The 15820-nt window shown below is 39.9% G+C and overlaps 1 protein-coding gene across 3 annotated transcripts in view; it reads right to left on the reverse strand.

Annotated features, from left to right (window-relative positions):
- prkcaa (protein kinase C, alpha, a) overlaps positions 1 to 15820 on the reverse strand; it is a 153434-nt gene that overhangs the window by 21069 nt on the left and 116545 nt on the right. For all 3 annotated transcript variants that reach the window (XM_075463887.1, XM_075463888.1, XM_075463889.1), the window contains 2 exons: positions 3151 to 3231; positions 106 to 213 (listed from right to left, as the gene is read on the reverse strand). In XM_075463887.1, the coding sequence (XP_075320002.1) occupies positions 106 to 213; positions 3151 to 3231 (189 nt within the window). The remainder of the gene's footprint in view (positions 1 to 105; positions 214 to 3150; positions 3232 to 15820) is intronic.

The raw sequence follows: 15820 nt of genomic DNA on the forward strand, positions 1-15820 counted from the left end.
AAATAAGCTGTCCTGATCACAGGACATTCACATTTACAATAATGGGCTTAGCTTTACCCAAAAACTGTTGAATATTGAAAAAAAGATGAATCATCATCCACTCACCCCTTTGCAGATGGAAACAGCTTCTTTAGACAGGGACTTTGGGTAGGACACATTGTGCTCCATAATGGACTGGAACAACTCATCTTCATCCTCACCATCAAATGGCGGCTGTGGGTGGAAGGCCACGATATTCAGAATGTCAGTGTTTCATCCATTATCACAGAGTCTTTAAAGAGTTTATGAAAAATGGATCCACAAATAGTTGATGTTCCATTAACAAGCTTTCAAATCAAATCAAATGAAATCAAATTTATTTGTATAGCACATTTCATTTACAAGCAATTCAAAGTGCTTTACATAAAATAAAAGCATTGCAGCAGGGAGTGGAAGAAGCATTAAAATACATAAAAGAATATAAAGAGAAACAAATAAAATAATTTAAGTGAATTTAAAAACAAGCAACAGTCAAGATAAGTTAAAAGATAGCGTGCAGATTTCATGCATAGACACATGAGAAAAGAAATGTTTTTAACCTGGATTTAAAAATATCTACATTTGGCAGTTTGTTCCACTTGTTTGCAGCATAACAGCTAAATGCTGCTTCTCCATGTTTAGTCTGGACTCAGGACTGGACCAGCTGACCTGAGTCCTTGGATCTAAGAGCTCTGCTAGGTTCATATTCTCTGAACATATCACAGATGTATTTTGGGCCTAAACCGTTCTGGGATTTGTAAACCATCAGCAGGCTTTTAAAATCTATTCTGTGAATGACTGGAAGCCAGTGTAAAGAACACTGGTGTGATGTGTTCAGATCTCTTAGTCCGGGTTAATTCTGTTGATGTTTTTGAGATAGTAAAAAGCTGCCTTGGTGACAGCTTTGATGTGGCTGCTGAAAGTCAGATCTGAGTCTATCAACACTCCGAGGTTCCGAACTTGGTCAGTGATTGTAAGGTCGCGGGTCTCAAGATATTTACCAACGCTGACCCTCTTCTCTTTGCTACCAAACAGAATTATCTCAGTTTTGTCTTTATTTAATTGTAAAAAATTCTCTCATATCCAGGTGTTTACTTCCTCCAGACACTGACACAGTACGTCTGCTGGGCTGCAGTCGTCCGGTGACAGAGACACGTAAAGTTGTGTATCGTCTGCATAACTGTGATAATTGATGTTAAAGTTCTGCAATATCTGACCCAAAGGGAGCATATACAAGTTAAACAGAAGAGGTCCAAGAATTGACCCCTGGGGGACTCCACAAGTCATGGCCACTCGCTCAGATTCATAGCTGCCAATTGTAACAAAATAACTCCGGCCTTCTAAGTAAGACCTGAACCAGTTAAGGACCGCTCCAGAAAGTCCAACCCAGTTTTCCAGCCTGTGCAACAGGATTCTGTGATCTACAGTATCAAACGCAGCGCTGAGGTCCAACAGAACCAGGACTGAAACATTACCAGAATCAGTATTCAACCTAATGTCGTTTAATACTTTCACCAGAGCTGTTTCAGTGCTGTGATGACGTCTGAAGCCTGATTGAAAGTTATCAAGACTTCCACTTTCATTCAGAAAGTCGTTGAGCTGGTTAAATACAACTTTCTCTGGTAAAACAGTGTCATCATGCTGCAGCAAAGGGATACAAGCAGAGGTATATTTATACATTTATACTTCCTATTCTGTAAAAGTAAAATTAACTAATTTTCTTATGAATATTGACAAAAAGAGCTAAAAAACTAAAAACAAGTTGGAATAAATAGGACAAAGTTTGATGAAAAAATCCAGAAACAGAAGAGTGGGAACAATAAGGACATGAAAAAGTCACAGTAGGGAACCGGTTTCACAGGAATACCTTGCAGGGCCAGTGGAGTGGATGACCCAGCTTTCTTCCCTCCTTGCTGGGCTGTTATCATCAGTAACCATAATATGAGTATTTTGACAGTCCATATAATGAATTATTCGTCATTTCCACTCCACTGGCCCCTTCCGCTAGACGTAGTCTGTCTGCATCTAACTATGAATCTTCCTGCTTTGCAGTGAGGAAGTGAATTCTTGCATTTACTTGAACTTACTTTTGGCTTTTTGGATTGGGGTCACATTGAAGAAATGTTGATATTAAAAACTCATTATCTAATATCAATATTCTTAATTTGACATTTTTTTGTGATTTAACGCATTTCATTCAAGCCTTTTGAGGATTTTCGCTTTCAAAAGGGGACTTTTTAAAAGAAAAACTGTTAAAACAGTGATGTGGGGAGATAAGTTAATAAGTCAATCAACATGCATTAAGCAACTTCTATATAGTCAAACAAAGGTATGAGTATGCTTTTTAAGTTTTGTTGTTTGTTCTCACTGCAGTATCCACAAGGCAGAGTGGTTTAGGGGAGGATGATGATGATGATGATGATGATGTAGCAGTCGTGAAAAAAAGCTAATGCATGACCAATCTATAATTAGGTGACATTGTACAAATATAACCACCAAATGGGGCTTCTTCAGATTCTATCCAATACCTTTAGATAATCAAACACAAACAAGATTGTGGAAAATGTGTTTATCCAAACAAGGCAGTGTAAGCATAAAAATGTGATTGTATGATGAAAAATGTGTTATTAGTTCAGTTTGAATACAGATTCAAGAACTATAAGAAGAAGAAGTGAAAAATAACTTCTAACTCTGGAAGCAATATATGAAACTTTGGTGCAGCTCCACGGGAAGCTGCCTCTCTTGACTTGCTGTATTCTATTCTAAAAGACGGCTGCTTCTTTACAAGCCAGCAGGTTATTGACATGTTCACTTGAACTGCTAAGAAAATTGTCCAGAATATTGACTCATATTTGCGGGCAGAACACCGTACTGTGAATAGAATAAAACAAGGGTGCTGTGAAGAACACAGAACAGGTGGCAGTTATTTAATCCAGAAATAGGAGAATTTCAATTTGCTCAATTCATGCACAAATGCAACATCATTTCTTGAACTAACCAGTCTAGTTTTAGTTCAGAATAGTAGCCAAGAAGCTCAAACAGCTTTGTGTGAGGCTGGCAGCATAGCCTGGAGTGAGCAGTTACATAAGAAGTACCATTTTGTGAGTATGTTTGTGGATGTGCTCCACTCACCTGTCCAGCCAGCATTTCATAGAGCAGAACTCCGTATGCCCACCAGTCTACAGAGCCCCCATATGGCTGATATGCAATGATCTGTGCAGGAAAGAAGAAAAAAGGTTAAAGTCAGTTAAACTCAAATTACTTTTACAACTCAGTCAACAAATGTATGCAAAACAATTTTCAGAAATTTATTTTGTGTTGACATTCAACAAACATAAGCATTTAAAGTTTTACAGCAGCCTTAAAAATCCAGTTTAAAGGATTAAAAACAGCAACTGATGACAGCTGACAGCAAACTCGCTTTTTTTTCTCAAATGATTAGACTCAGACAAAGTATGAGGTTTAAAGGAGGGGCGTGACGAGAACACAGTGACAAGCCACGAAAGCAACAAAAAAGGAGACATGAGTAACCTACATTTCAAATCACATGCAACAATCAAATTTCTCTTTGTCATGGTTGAAGATGATCGCAAGCTCAAAATTTCTGACAGGAAGGGAGCATTTGGAAGGAAGCAGATAACGAATCCAAGACAAGACTCATCTTATATCATTTAAGACAAAAAGGCTGCTTCTGAGGTGGAAAAAAAACACAGTTCACCCATTTCTAGGTTTAGGACAAGAGTCTGGAATGTGTTTGAATGTTAGAAAGGGCATCTTGGCATTTCAAATAATGATACAACTTTATGTGAAGAGTTGTGAAAACTACACAAAGATTAAGTCACTAATGAGCTGCGGACCCTTGTTTTATTTTTTAGTGGACTGCAAAATTATTATTCATGTAGTTTGTTTTTAAAGTATGAATTGGTTATATCCAACATATAGTATGTCAAACAGACATGTGTCGTGTGGAAGGGCATTAAGACCTCCACCAGAAACTTGCAGGAAAACTATCTGAGCTGTGACATTTTCACTGGTGACAGAAAGATTTCCCGTGGGTTAGACTGACACTGGTCAAGGTTAGAGCTCTCATCCGTTCTGACCCTATTCGCACCGCCATTACTAAAAAGCTGCTTCTGCGATACATAACAGCAGTTGATGCAATCATGGTCATACATGCAGTACAGCCTCATATGCACTCATGCACTGACACTCTTCCTCATACACAAGAAATGCATCACAAAACTCTATCCAACACAAACAACCTTAGGTGTGCTTCATCACTAGTGTCATAATTTGCTTTTAGGTCTCCTTCTGAGTGACCTCTGCTGCACATATGCAGCCCTGAGACACTCCTCCAGCTAAGTAACTCAGACGCACACACAAAAAAAATATGCTCATTGTTCTGCATATGAGAGCAAAAACTCACGCATAGACACACATGTCTACACACAAACAAGAGGCATACACAGCAATTTACTGAGGCGCTTGGAAGCAGATCTACCTTGTTTATTACAACCTTCGCTGCGTCACATCTGACCTCTGCCTCTTCCATGGTAATCCAGAAATACACACAAATATTCACAGGTGGACAAACACTCCTCCAGCCAAAATGCAGTCCTGAGGGCAGCTGGGGTATTTGCACAACCTTGGATGCACACGTACAAATGTGCATTTGGATGTCATTTAAACTATGAGTCACAGTAACAGAGCATTGCTACGGCAAAAAAATTGATGCTGCATGCTGCTTGTGACTTCAGCAGCATTTTTAAGGAAGAATCTTAAGTGAATTGGTGTCATTTTTAAAAAGAAATTATGTTTTTCAGCATCCATCTTCGACACTGGTGGACATGTTTCCCGATCTTTCCATGGTCAACTTTATGTGAATAATATAGAAACCTTGCAGAATCTTTCATATAACTACAGGCCACAAAGATGAGGGCTGTTGTTGCCTGTCTGAAGAAAACATCCCAGAACAGACGTTGACTCCTATCACATGTACTCAAGATGAGCTGCCTGCTGAAGCAGATGGCCTCACCCTGCTCAGACAGATGAGAGTTGTTTTGGATGATCAGAGGAATCAGCTGTGACACAATAAAGAGCAACTGGTGCAACTTCAGAGAGTGAAGGATAAGTGGAACAAGAGTGGCGATAAAGGATGGGGCATCTCCCTTTCTTTTCTTTTCTTCTTTTTCTGGACAGCATACTAAATGAGTGTTGATAGTTAACGTTTTTCCTTCATTCATGCATATTTACATCATTTGTGGAACTTATTATACAGGAGACATTTGTGCAGACAGTAACTGACAGCCAGATTGAGTTTCCCATGAAATTAGGTGGATGGGCTTAATAAAGCCTGTACAAGCACATCTGGACAGAAGAAGAAAACATTTCACATTTGTACCTCCTCACTGAGCGGAAATGGAGGACAGACTAAATGCCAGTGATTTAGAAGGCACCGGCAAATGAGTAGCACAACTTTAGAGTTTAACGGTAATACAAAAAACAAGTCAATTATTAATAACCAGTAAAACAGATCCCACTTTGATCTCCTCTCAATTCATGATTCATATTCGACTGAACGGTTGAAGTCATGCAGTATTCATTCACTCATCTCTACTGAAGAGGGCTGAACACCAAACTAAAAGAGCTAGGAAATTGATTTCGAGGCACACATTTGCATCCATACAGCATTTTTATGTTCATCAGTTCAAGATCTAAATATTTTAAAAGGCTGAAAGCACATATTGGGGTTTTTTTTGTCTTTTTTTTTCAAGAAATATGAAATGGACTTTGGTGGAAATATTAGTATTGTCTTTTTTTTCAAGAAATATGAAATGGACTTTGGTGGAAATATTAGTATTGCTAAATATTTAATCATGTCTGATTTTTGTAGATTATGACAATAGTTGGAGGCCTGACTGAGTACTGATGGCCAGGTAGAAACGCACAGAACCCCGTTACACAGTTACGGACGTAAAGTAAAGGTACAATAACACTACTTAGTATTAACGGAATTACATCATTGAGCAATTGGGAAGACTGCTGCTTCAGATATTTATAAGGCCATCTATTGATACTAAAAAAAAATGCATCAAACATTTATCAAATTGTTTGACTTTGTATTCCAACTGGATCTTAGCAAGAATTTAGTCAGAACCATATTTCTACCTTGAATAAACAGAGAACTTAGTGACTAAACAGCTCACTGTTGGTAAGGTAACTTCTGTCACTCTCGTTTGAGCATAAGTTGGTAAAGATCACTTAAAGCCATCAAATCTTCAAAAAATAAAACTAGGCTATTGCAAGATCTCTGACCAGCTGGGAATCACAAATAGCAATGCTGTACCACTGAAGGCTGCTAATCAAGATAACAGAGATCACACTTGAGGAAAAAAAAAATTAAAAACATGACAGAGCTCCTAAACACGTGTAGTATACCAAAAAGTTTCTATTAAACCCTTTTCAGTAAGTAATTTTTCAGTAAGGTGTGTCGGTAAGGTTGTGCCAGAAACCACTACAATTTGTCTTTAGTTGCAATATGCAAATACAATTTATATATTTTTATAATACAGTTAGAGCATTGTAGACTACAAATGTCAGTCATTCCTATATGTGTAGCTTTGTTATTTTCCCTTAGTTTGTGGTTATAGGTAAAAAAAAAAAAAACTGACTCTGCTTATATCGAACTTTTTCATTTTAGCTGTACTACTGTCTGTTATTTGGTGCATTAAGACCTATACAAAACGGATGTTTGTTACATCAGGTCTGCTGCTGATACTGATGGAAACATAATAGAATCACAGTTGACATCCATTATGCAAAACAAGCATTTTGAGAGCGTATGTTTTCAAGTGAGCAGTAATACTTTTATCCAATTGCTGTGATGCATCAGTGGATCGCTGTAACGAAAAAAAATAAATTATAAAATGATAAATACGTACATGAGAAAATAGGTTAAAAGCTCAGCTTGTAGATCTCTTTACATGAAAGCAAACAAGGCATCTAGTGAGGGGGTGAGAGGTCTAAATCCTTGCCTTTCCATAGTGCTTTGGTAGGAAGGCAGCAGGGATAAGACTGTTTTGTTTATCATGCTTCAGTGTTTTTAATTAGCTTGAGGGTCAAAGACTTCATGGTGAGGGAAACCTCTGAATGAAATCCCTGTGCCTCTTCAAATCCCTCTTCCCGCAGGAGACGTGCCGACCTTCTGTCTAACCTGACAACTGCCAACAAAAACAGCTCCATGCTCTGAAGAGGTGTTTTCGAATTAGATTTACTCTCCTGCTGTTTCAAAATATCAAATATGTCAAATATTTTGTATGCATGAGAGGGGATAAATCCTTTATCCTTGAAAACTGAAAGCAGAACCGAGCTTACGGAGACCTTCCTCACTCTAGATCTCTTCACCTCAGAACCAAAATAGATGTGATACAACACAAGATGTTAAAACGACTTTGCACAGTTCAAACATGACGCATCTTTAATGAGGAGAGACAAGCTGTGAAATACACCACTGATCTGCTAAGAGAAGGGAGTTTTATTATAACGGGGTGGATTAGGCAAGCGCTCGACAGCATGTCTCTGAGGACCTTTGCTGTGACATGGCGCATTTGGTGCATTGTGTTACTGAGATTTAACCTTTCAAATTGTGTGCAGCGGAGAATTTAAGCATGGAAAGCATTTAGATCTACAGCCTCACGCTACCTTGTGTAATGGGAATGAAACAAGACGAAAGAGCATATTTTGTTTTCTCAAATAGACATTTCCTATTTTCAGCCATCCATTATATTACCAAAAAAAAAGGAAAACAATACAACAAAAACAAATTATAATCTATCAGTAACTTTTTATATAATGTTATCTGTTGCGAACAATTCCTAAACGTAACCAAGCAGTAACTTAAAACAAACAATGTTTAACAAAACTAGCTGCAAGTGTCATTAAAGTCCAGTCATAAAACTTAACTGTAACCATGGTGATATTGGTATGTATGTGCTTAATGGCACTTTTCCACTTTTTGACTCTTCTACACAAAATAAAAGTGGTAGACTAGAGGGAAGTAAGCTCCGGTTTGTCCTTGTGGCTGGCAGAAAGTAACATCAGTTAGAGGCCTTAAAATGCATCAGGGAAGAAAGAGATGTGTGGTAAAGGAAGGGTAGTGTGGCCGCATTGATCAGTACTTTTTAAGAAGTCAATCGAGTAAGTCGGATGAAGTCCAGCGGCAGGTAGAAAACTACAGTCCGAAGGATATCAATAACACAGCTACGGAGGGGGAGGAGGAGGTTCTAAGAAGGGATGCAGCTGATACTGAGGTGAATAGGCCAGTTATTGAGTGAAATACGGAGCAAAAAGCTAGAGTTAAGTGGTCTAGGGCAAATAGTAACAAAGAATGGGAGGCAGTCAATAAAGATTTGTCGATAATATTGGGTAGGTTAGGAGGAAATGCCAGCGATAGGCTAGAGAAGATGGGAGATATAATTTACTCCTATGGTGTAGAAAGATTTGGAGTGCAAGATAGAAAGAGGGTTGAAAGAGTACATTTAGTTAAGTCTAGACGGTAAAAAGAGATGGAGAAATTGGTTAAGGAAAGAAGAAATTTAAGAAAGCAGTGGAAAAGAGCTACAGAAGAAGAGAGGGAGGGAATTAATGTTTTGCAGGAAGAATTGAGAGGCAGGCTAGCAATACTCAGAAGGGCTGAATGTCTTAGGAAAAAGAGAAAGAAGAAAGAATATGTAAGGACTGCATTTTACAGGGACCCTTTTAAGTTTGTTAAAGGATTGTTTAACCAGAAAAAGGGAGGGCAGCTTAAGGGAACAAAGTCAGAGGTGGAAGAATATCTAAGAAATACATATTCAGATCTTGAGCAGTGTAGATTAGTAGGCCTTCCACCTGACATGCCACCATTAGGAGAGATAGCTCATGAGATGGATATTAGACCACCTAGGTGGAAGGAGGTTGAGGAGGTAGTCAGGCGTGCAAAGGCTTCGTCGGCCCCAGGGCCAAATGGAGTCCCCTACCGGGTTTATAAAAGTGCACCTGATATCCTAAAGTTTTTGTGGAGGCAATTAAGAATAGTTTGGGAGAAACAGGTTATTCCTAGAGTATGGCGTAGGGCAGGAGGCGTTTTTATTCCAAAGGAGAAAGAGTCCTCGGACCTGAGTCAGTTCCGGATGATCTCTCTCCTAAATGTAGAGGGGAAGATTTTCTTTAGTTTAGTTGCAAAGGGATTAGCTAGTTATTTAGAAAAGAATAGCTTAATAGATACTACTGTGCAGAAGGCAGAAATACCAGGTTTTGCAGGGTGTTTAGAGCACACTAGCATGATTTGGCATCAGATTCAGACAGCCAAGATTGAGAACAAAGGCTTGCATGTTATATTTCTGGATCTAGCAAATGCATTTGGTTCGGTGCCACATAGCCTTATTTGGAAAGCGTTTGAGCATTTTAGAGTGCCCGTAGTAGTTGTGAACTTAGTAAGAGTATATTTTCAAGATATCAGACTGTGCCTAAGTACAGCAGGTTTCACAACAGGTTGGCAGAGGCTAGAAATAGGCATTATGGCAGGGTGTACGATTTCTCCATTAGCATTTACAATGGCCATGGAGATAATTATTAGAGCTTCCAAGTGGGTTGTAGGTGGAGAGAGACGTCAGGATGGCATGCGCCTTACACCAATTAGAGCATACATGACGTTGGTGACTACAACAGTGCCATGTATGAAGAGAATACTTGAGAGACTTAATAAAAAATTAAAGTGGGCTGGTATGAAAATCAAACATACTAAGTCTATAAGTATCTCAATAAGTAGAGGGAAATTAAGTGATAGAAAGTTTGTTATAGATGAAGAAAACATTCCAATAATTAGGGAAAAAGCAGTAAAGCGTTTAGGCAGGTGGTACCAGGCAGACATGAATGATGGAGAGCGGGCAGTGCAGTTTCGGAAAGATGTTTCCGAAAGTTGAAGTTGAAGCTGTGGTGTCTGCAGTTTGGATTGTTTCCTAGGTTGATGTGGCCACTGTCTGTGTATGAGATTCCATTATCTGTTGTAGAAAAATGGAAAGATTAGTTAGTTTTTATATTAGGAAGTGGCTAGGTGTTCCTAGATGTTTAAGTACAGTGGCACTGTATGGGAAAGGCATACTCCAGCTCCCAGTATCTAGTCTAGTAGAGGAGTTTAAATGTACTAAAGTAAGGACAGAGCTCCTGTTAGCTGGGAGTGAAGATGTGGTAGTTAGTAAGATGGTTCCAAACCCAACCAAAGGGAGGAAGTGGAAACCAAGAATGGCAGCTCAGGAGGCAGAAGCAACTCTTAGACATGCAGAGATTGTGGGTAATGTGCAAATAGGCTGGGGAGGCTTGGGGCTTGGCCCAGGCAAACCAGTGTGGAGTAGAGCAGGTCCCAAGGAGAAGAGAAAGCTAGTTGTTGAGCAGGTTCGTAGACAGGAGGAAATGTTAAGGGGCGCAAAGGCAGTGGCTCAGGCTAAGCAGGGACGGTGGTTGAATTGGGAAGGTGTAGAGAAGAAAAAGCTTAGTTGGAAAGAACTGTGGAGTATGGACGAAAGGATTATTAGATTTTTGATAGGGGCAACATATGATGTATTGCCAACTCCCCAGAACCTAAAACTCTGGGTAAATGGAGACCTGTTATGTTCGTTATGTTCAGGTACTGCAACTCTAAGGCATATTTTGTCAGGTTGTAAGGTTAGTCTGTCACAAGGCCGGTATACATGGCGACATGGCCAAGTATTAAGAAGCTTAGCTGCAGGTATTGAAGATAAACGAAGGCAGGTAAACTTAGGAGGGTCTAAGGTGAAGAGAGTTGCAATTCAGTTTGTTCAAGAGGGGGAGAAAGTTAAAAAGACGATAAGGAGGCACGGCAGCTTGGAGGATGCTTGTGATTGGGAGATGCATGTAGATTTAGGAAATAAGCTTGTTGTTCCCCAGGAAATAGCCTCTACAAATCTAAGGCCTGATATAGTCTTGTGGTCTAGGAGTAGAATGAGAGTCTATTTCATAGAGCTGACTGTTATTGGGAAGAATTAGTAGCTGAAGCATATGAAAGGAAAAAGCTTAGATATGTGGAGTTGGGGACAGAAGCAGAGCAGCGAGGATGGAAAGTTAGAATTTGTCCAGTGGAAGTAGGATGTAGAGGATTTGTTGCAAAATCTGTTGTCTCATTGTTGAGGGAGCTGGGTGTAAGTGGACAGAGTGTGAGGAAAATAGTGAAGGAAGTGTCAGATGAGGCAGTAAAGTCCAGTCAGTGGATTTGGATTAGAAGAAGCAATAGCAGCTCGGGGCCCAGCAGGGGGAGCACTTAGGGTAAACAGACTTTTGGAAAAAGCAAAGAAGAAGTTCTAGATATTTAAGTGGAGGCTTTGGCACATGTGATCCTTTTGAAAACAGGCGGCCATTTTGGATGAGTTGGCTTTGAGTGAGGTGTATGGCTTTGTTTCTGCTGGCATTTTTTGTGATTATAGGACTGTTTAGATGAGTTTGTCTACTAATTCTACTAATCTTTACCACTTTTATTTCTCCCCCTACCCGAACCAGGGTTTGTATCCCCACCCCGTTGTGACTGGTGTGCAGTTGGTGAGAGTGAGTTGTTTGTTTTTGCTAGCATTTTTTGTGATTATAGGACTGTTTAGATGAGTTTGTCTGCTGAATCTGCTAGTTTGTCTTGTCTTGCCTCCACCTCTGGCACCCTCTATATTTTCATTACCCCCTACCCGAACCAGGGTTTGAATCCCATTCCTACTAATCTTTACCACTTTTATTTCTCCCCCTACCCGAACCAGGGTTTGCATCCCCACCCCGCTGTGACTGGTGTGCAGTTGGTGAGAGGCTGAGGTAGCTTGTGGCTGTAAAAAAAAAACCAAGATGGTTGTTGTGGTGTGAGGAGCAGTGTTGGCTGGCATTAGGGGGGTAACTCTGGGACGCCAGTGGTCATTGTCTAGCCTCCTGGAGGTGACGTGGGCCCAACTAGACGAAACACTGATGAAACGAGGTTCCCACCTGGATGACCCCAATGATATGTTGGTCAGCACTGCTCACTGGTCTATATAGGGAGTATAGGGAATTATTCACTGAGTCTGGTCCATTTTTTTTTTCCTTTAGCACAAGTTTATTGTGTTTACCTTGAATCCATTTTTGACTTCTTTTTTTTGGTTTACAAAGATAAACATAGCTAGTACCTGGTACTTTTTGAGTGACATAGATGTGCATGCAACTTTTGTGCAGTGTCTCTTATTTGCATTTTTATGCGGTGCAGAAGTAAGCTAATCCCTCAAACATCTCTATACATGATGCTAATAACATAAGATGGAATTATGCTTAAAGTACTGGCCATCATGCAAGCTAATTGTGACACCAGATATTGAGGCATCAATTTTTGGTATGCAATGCCATTCACTAGATTGAGAATGGTGACTGGCAAAATTACAGGCCCAGAAGTCCCTACTATGTCAGTGAACTCTTCTGTCGTCTCTCTAAAAAACAAATAATAATAAAAATCTAGAAAATAATAGTGTCTAGCGGGGTAGTAGTGAGCGAGCTCAACTTTTTTTTTTTAAATTATTTTTTTGAGCTTTTTTTATGTCTTTAATGATAGGACAGTTGGAGAGAGACAGGAAGCAGGGGGCAGAGAGAGAGGGTGAAGACATGCAGCAAAGGGCCGTCCGGTGCGGGACCCGAACCGGGGCCAGCTGCAGCGAGGACTGTAGCCTCTGTACATGGGGCGGCTGCTTAACCTACTGTGCCAACGACCGCCCCCTAGCTCAACTTTTTGAGCAGGCTCCACATGTACAAAAGCTGAACAGGGTTTGAGTCAAGCCTGTGGTCCCTTTGCTATTTGTCACCCCCCCCCCTCTGTCCCCATTTCCTGTCAAGCAACTTTCCAATAAAAGGCCACTAGTGCCCAAAAAATCCTTACAGAAACAAAATAGTGTCTTGTGTCATGTTATTGTCTCACTTTCACAAGTGTTTCTTTCTTTCAGCTATCACTACATCTTTTGTAGAACGTATAGATCGGAACAACAAGCGTAAGAGTCGGTAGAGGGCAGAGAAGTTGGATTCAGAGCCAGTGATACTGGGGCAAAAAGAAAGGAAAATGCAGAGGACAGTCAGTCCAGCAAAAAAAGCCTGAATCATAGTGCTGTGCTAATGTGACTCTGCTGTGGCTTGTTGCCCTCGCCACCCACTGCTATTTTGCAACCAGTGGACATAAACACTTTCAGGCACGGTGACGTCTGTACTCTAAAGCAGCATGATAAGTCTAGATTTTAATCTTTCTACTTCAGTTATTATGTATAGAGACATTTGTTTCCTTCCTAATGTTTGAATGAGGTCTGATACACGAGGTATCTTTCCTTCTGTTGGGTTGTCAGTGATGGAAATGGTCATGCATGACTTTTGCCTGACATTATAAGGGACTGGATAGTGTAGTGGTAAGATTGCCACCTTTCATGTGGGTGACCTGGGTTCAAATCTCCTGCATGAAAGGTACTACCTCCAGTAGGGGTCCTTAGGTAAGACCCCCATTACCCTACTTGCCTACCTGTAAGTCGCTTTGGATAAAAGCGTCTGCCAAATACATAAACATAAACATTATCTGCTCTCATGTCATTTTATTTTTTTCTTTATCGTATGAAAGCCTTTGGCCAGAAGAGCAGATTCACTGAAGAACATGGGCATGTGTGTGCAAGCTTGTGCACAGGAGAAAGAAGGTAAAAGGGCAATTTTTTCTGATTTGAGTTTAGATTAGATTATGTAAACATTTTGATTTTGTCATCATAGATGTGTTTGTGTTTGTTTATGCCTTCTGTTTGTTATGTATGTAATTTGTGTGTGTGCATGTGCATTGCTGAAAACAATGTCTCATCCATTAAACCTAATACTACATGACAGTTCTGGATCACACTGCTAGCTATTTAAGGCTATTCTGCAAACCACAAACACACAAATTTACACAGATATACCAACCTATGCTCCTGTAACCCTTGATCTTTGAGAAGTAGATGAAGAAAACAAAAAAAAGCCCTGTGTTGTTGAACACAACAATGGACAACACCAGCCTTCTGACCAGTGCTTTTAGAGAGCACTACATGAATATTTGCCTCACTGTTGCTGCCGAATCCCTTTGAGGAACAACTGTGCTGTGAAGCATATTGCAATGCATCAGACCATGCTTGAGTGTCCTCCTTTTGAAAGCATTTTCTCAGTACTGTACTGTATATGCCAGATGTGGTTGATTTCTGTCACTGACAATATTAATGAGCAGCCTTGGGGTTTACATCAGCATTCTACACTGCAGGATGAATAGCACCTGTTTACATGAAAACAATAAGAACTGTCTCCACAAATCAAAGCTTACAGTCCTTTATGGAAAAATACGTAGTTGGATGCCAGCATGTTGCTGCTTTCTATATCTGCCTCATTTGCTGTTCTCATCTCGTTTTCTCACCCTACTTTTCCTGAGTTTCTCTCCATTGTCACCCATTTTCCCAACAGCTGATGGCTAGTATGTGGAATCGCTGGTTTGGGTACGTAGTAATTGGCCAAGAGTTTAAAATTGGAATTGCAGCTGCTAAAGCATGTGGGCAGATGTCAACCGCACGGTGAGTCAGATTTGCTGTTCAAACTCTTCAAACTCTGTTACAACTTTTTGAAGAATGAAGAACAACTATTTAACCCTAAACAAACAAAGTCTTCAACTGTGAAGATTCTTCTGCTGTTACATCCTTACAAGATCAGCAAGGATGTAACTTGCCTGCACTGCCTTATCACAAATAATGAATAACATTTTCACGCAGTCCAACTAACTGTGCTTTGTTAAATTGTTTGATTACTGATCACTTCGGGATCAATAACGTGTTTATCTATCTACTGGTTAAACTCTAATTTTAGCATTAGAAGCTTTTGTCAGTAGATAAGACATTTGGGCTGATGACTGTTAACTTGTCCTTTACAGCTGAAACCATAAAACAGTCTATTTACTGGCAGTTTTCTTTGTTTCTTTTTCTTTAGCTGTAGGGTCGTCTGTATTGGTGGCTTATTATGTCTTGCTCTGTGCAAGAAAGCAATCCATTTCCCCCTCATGGATTTCGATTTTCTCCTGGCTGTCAATCAGAGCCTCAGATGTCTTGCGCTCTGAAATTTCTAACATTCAGACAGTCCGAATGCACTGGGGCTGAATTTTAGAGAGGCTTTTTAAAGTAATTTGGTAAGGTACAGAACTTGCCTTTTTTGGGGGGAATTGAGTGTGTGCAAAGCACTAATATCTGGAGAAGAAAACAGAAATAAATCTATAGTAATTTCTTGTGTAGCTGTATGTTGCAATATTAAGGCATGGTTGCAACAAATCCCATGGCACACCATTTGCACTGTCTTTGTCTACACCAGCCTATTATTACGCATCAGAATGTTAAGATCACTGGCTCAGGGTCTGAACAGTGGTAACATTTCAGTGACTGAATTTGCATTTTTTATCATCCTGGAATTCGAAGTACTGTTTTAAACCACAGAGTAGTGAGCAGACACCCATACCTCTTGCCATACTGCACTTGGAAACAGCTAGAGAAAAGAGGAGAATGATTCATGTCACATAGCTCAATATCCTTAAATGCTCTTCTGTATTAGCACACAGAGCTACCATGAGGCCAAACTTCTTCATTTCAAACCATGTCTTTGATTCTTTCCTTAACTGTCTGATTACACCTGTCAGCTTGTGCTCTTTTTTCCCACAGTTTAACACCTTACATTTTCTCTCTTTTCTTGTTTCCTATCTGTTTCTTTGTGTGCCAGAGTCACT

The sequence above is a fragment of the Odontesthes bonariensis genome, chromosome 4 (assembly GCF_027942865.1).
Source record: "Odontesthes bonariensis isolate fOdoBon6 chromosome 4, fOdoBon6.hap1, whole genome shotgun sequence".
In the NCBI taxonomy this organism is placed as follows: Eukaryota; Metazoa; Chordata; class Actinopteri; order Atheriniformes; family Atherinopsidae; genus Odontesthes; species Odontesthes bonariensis.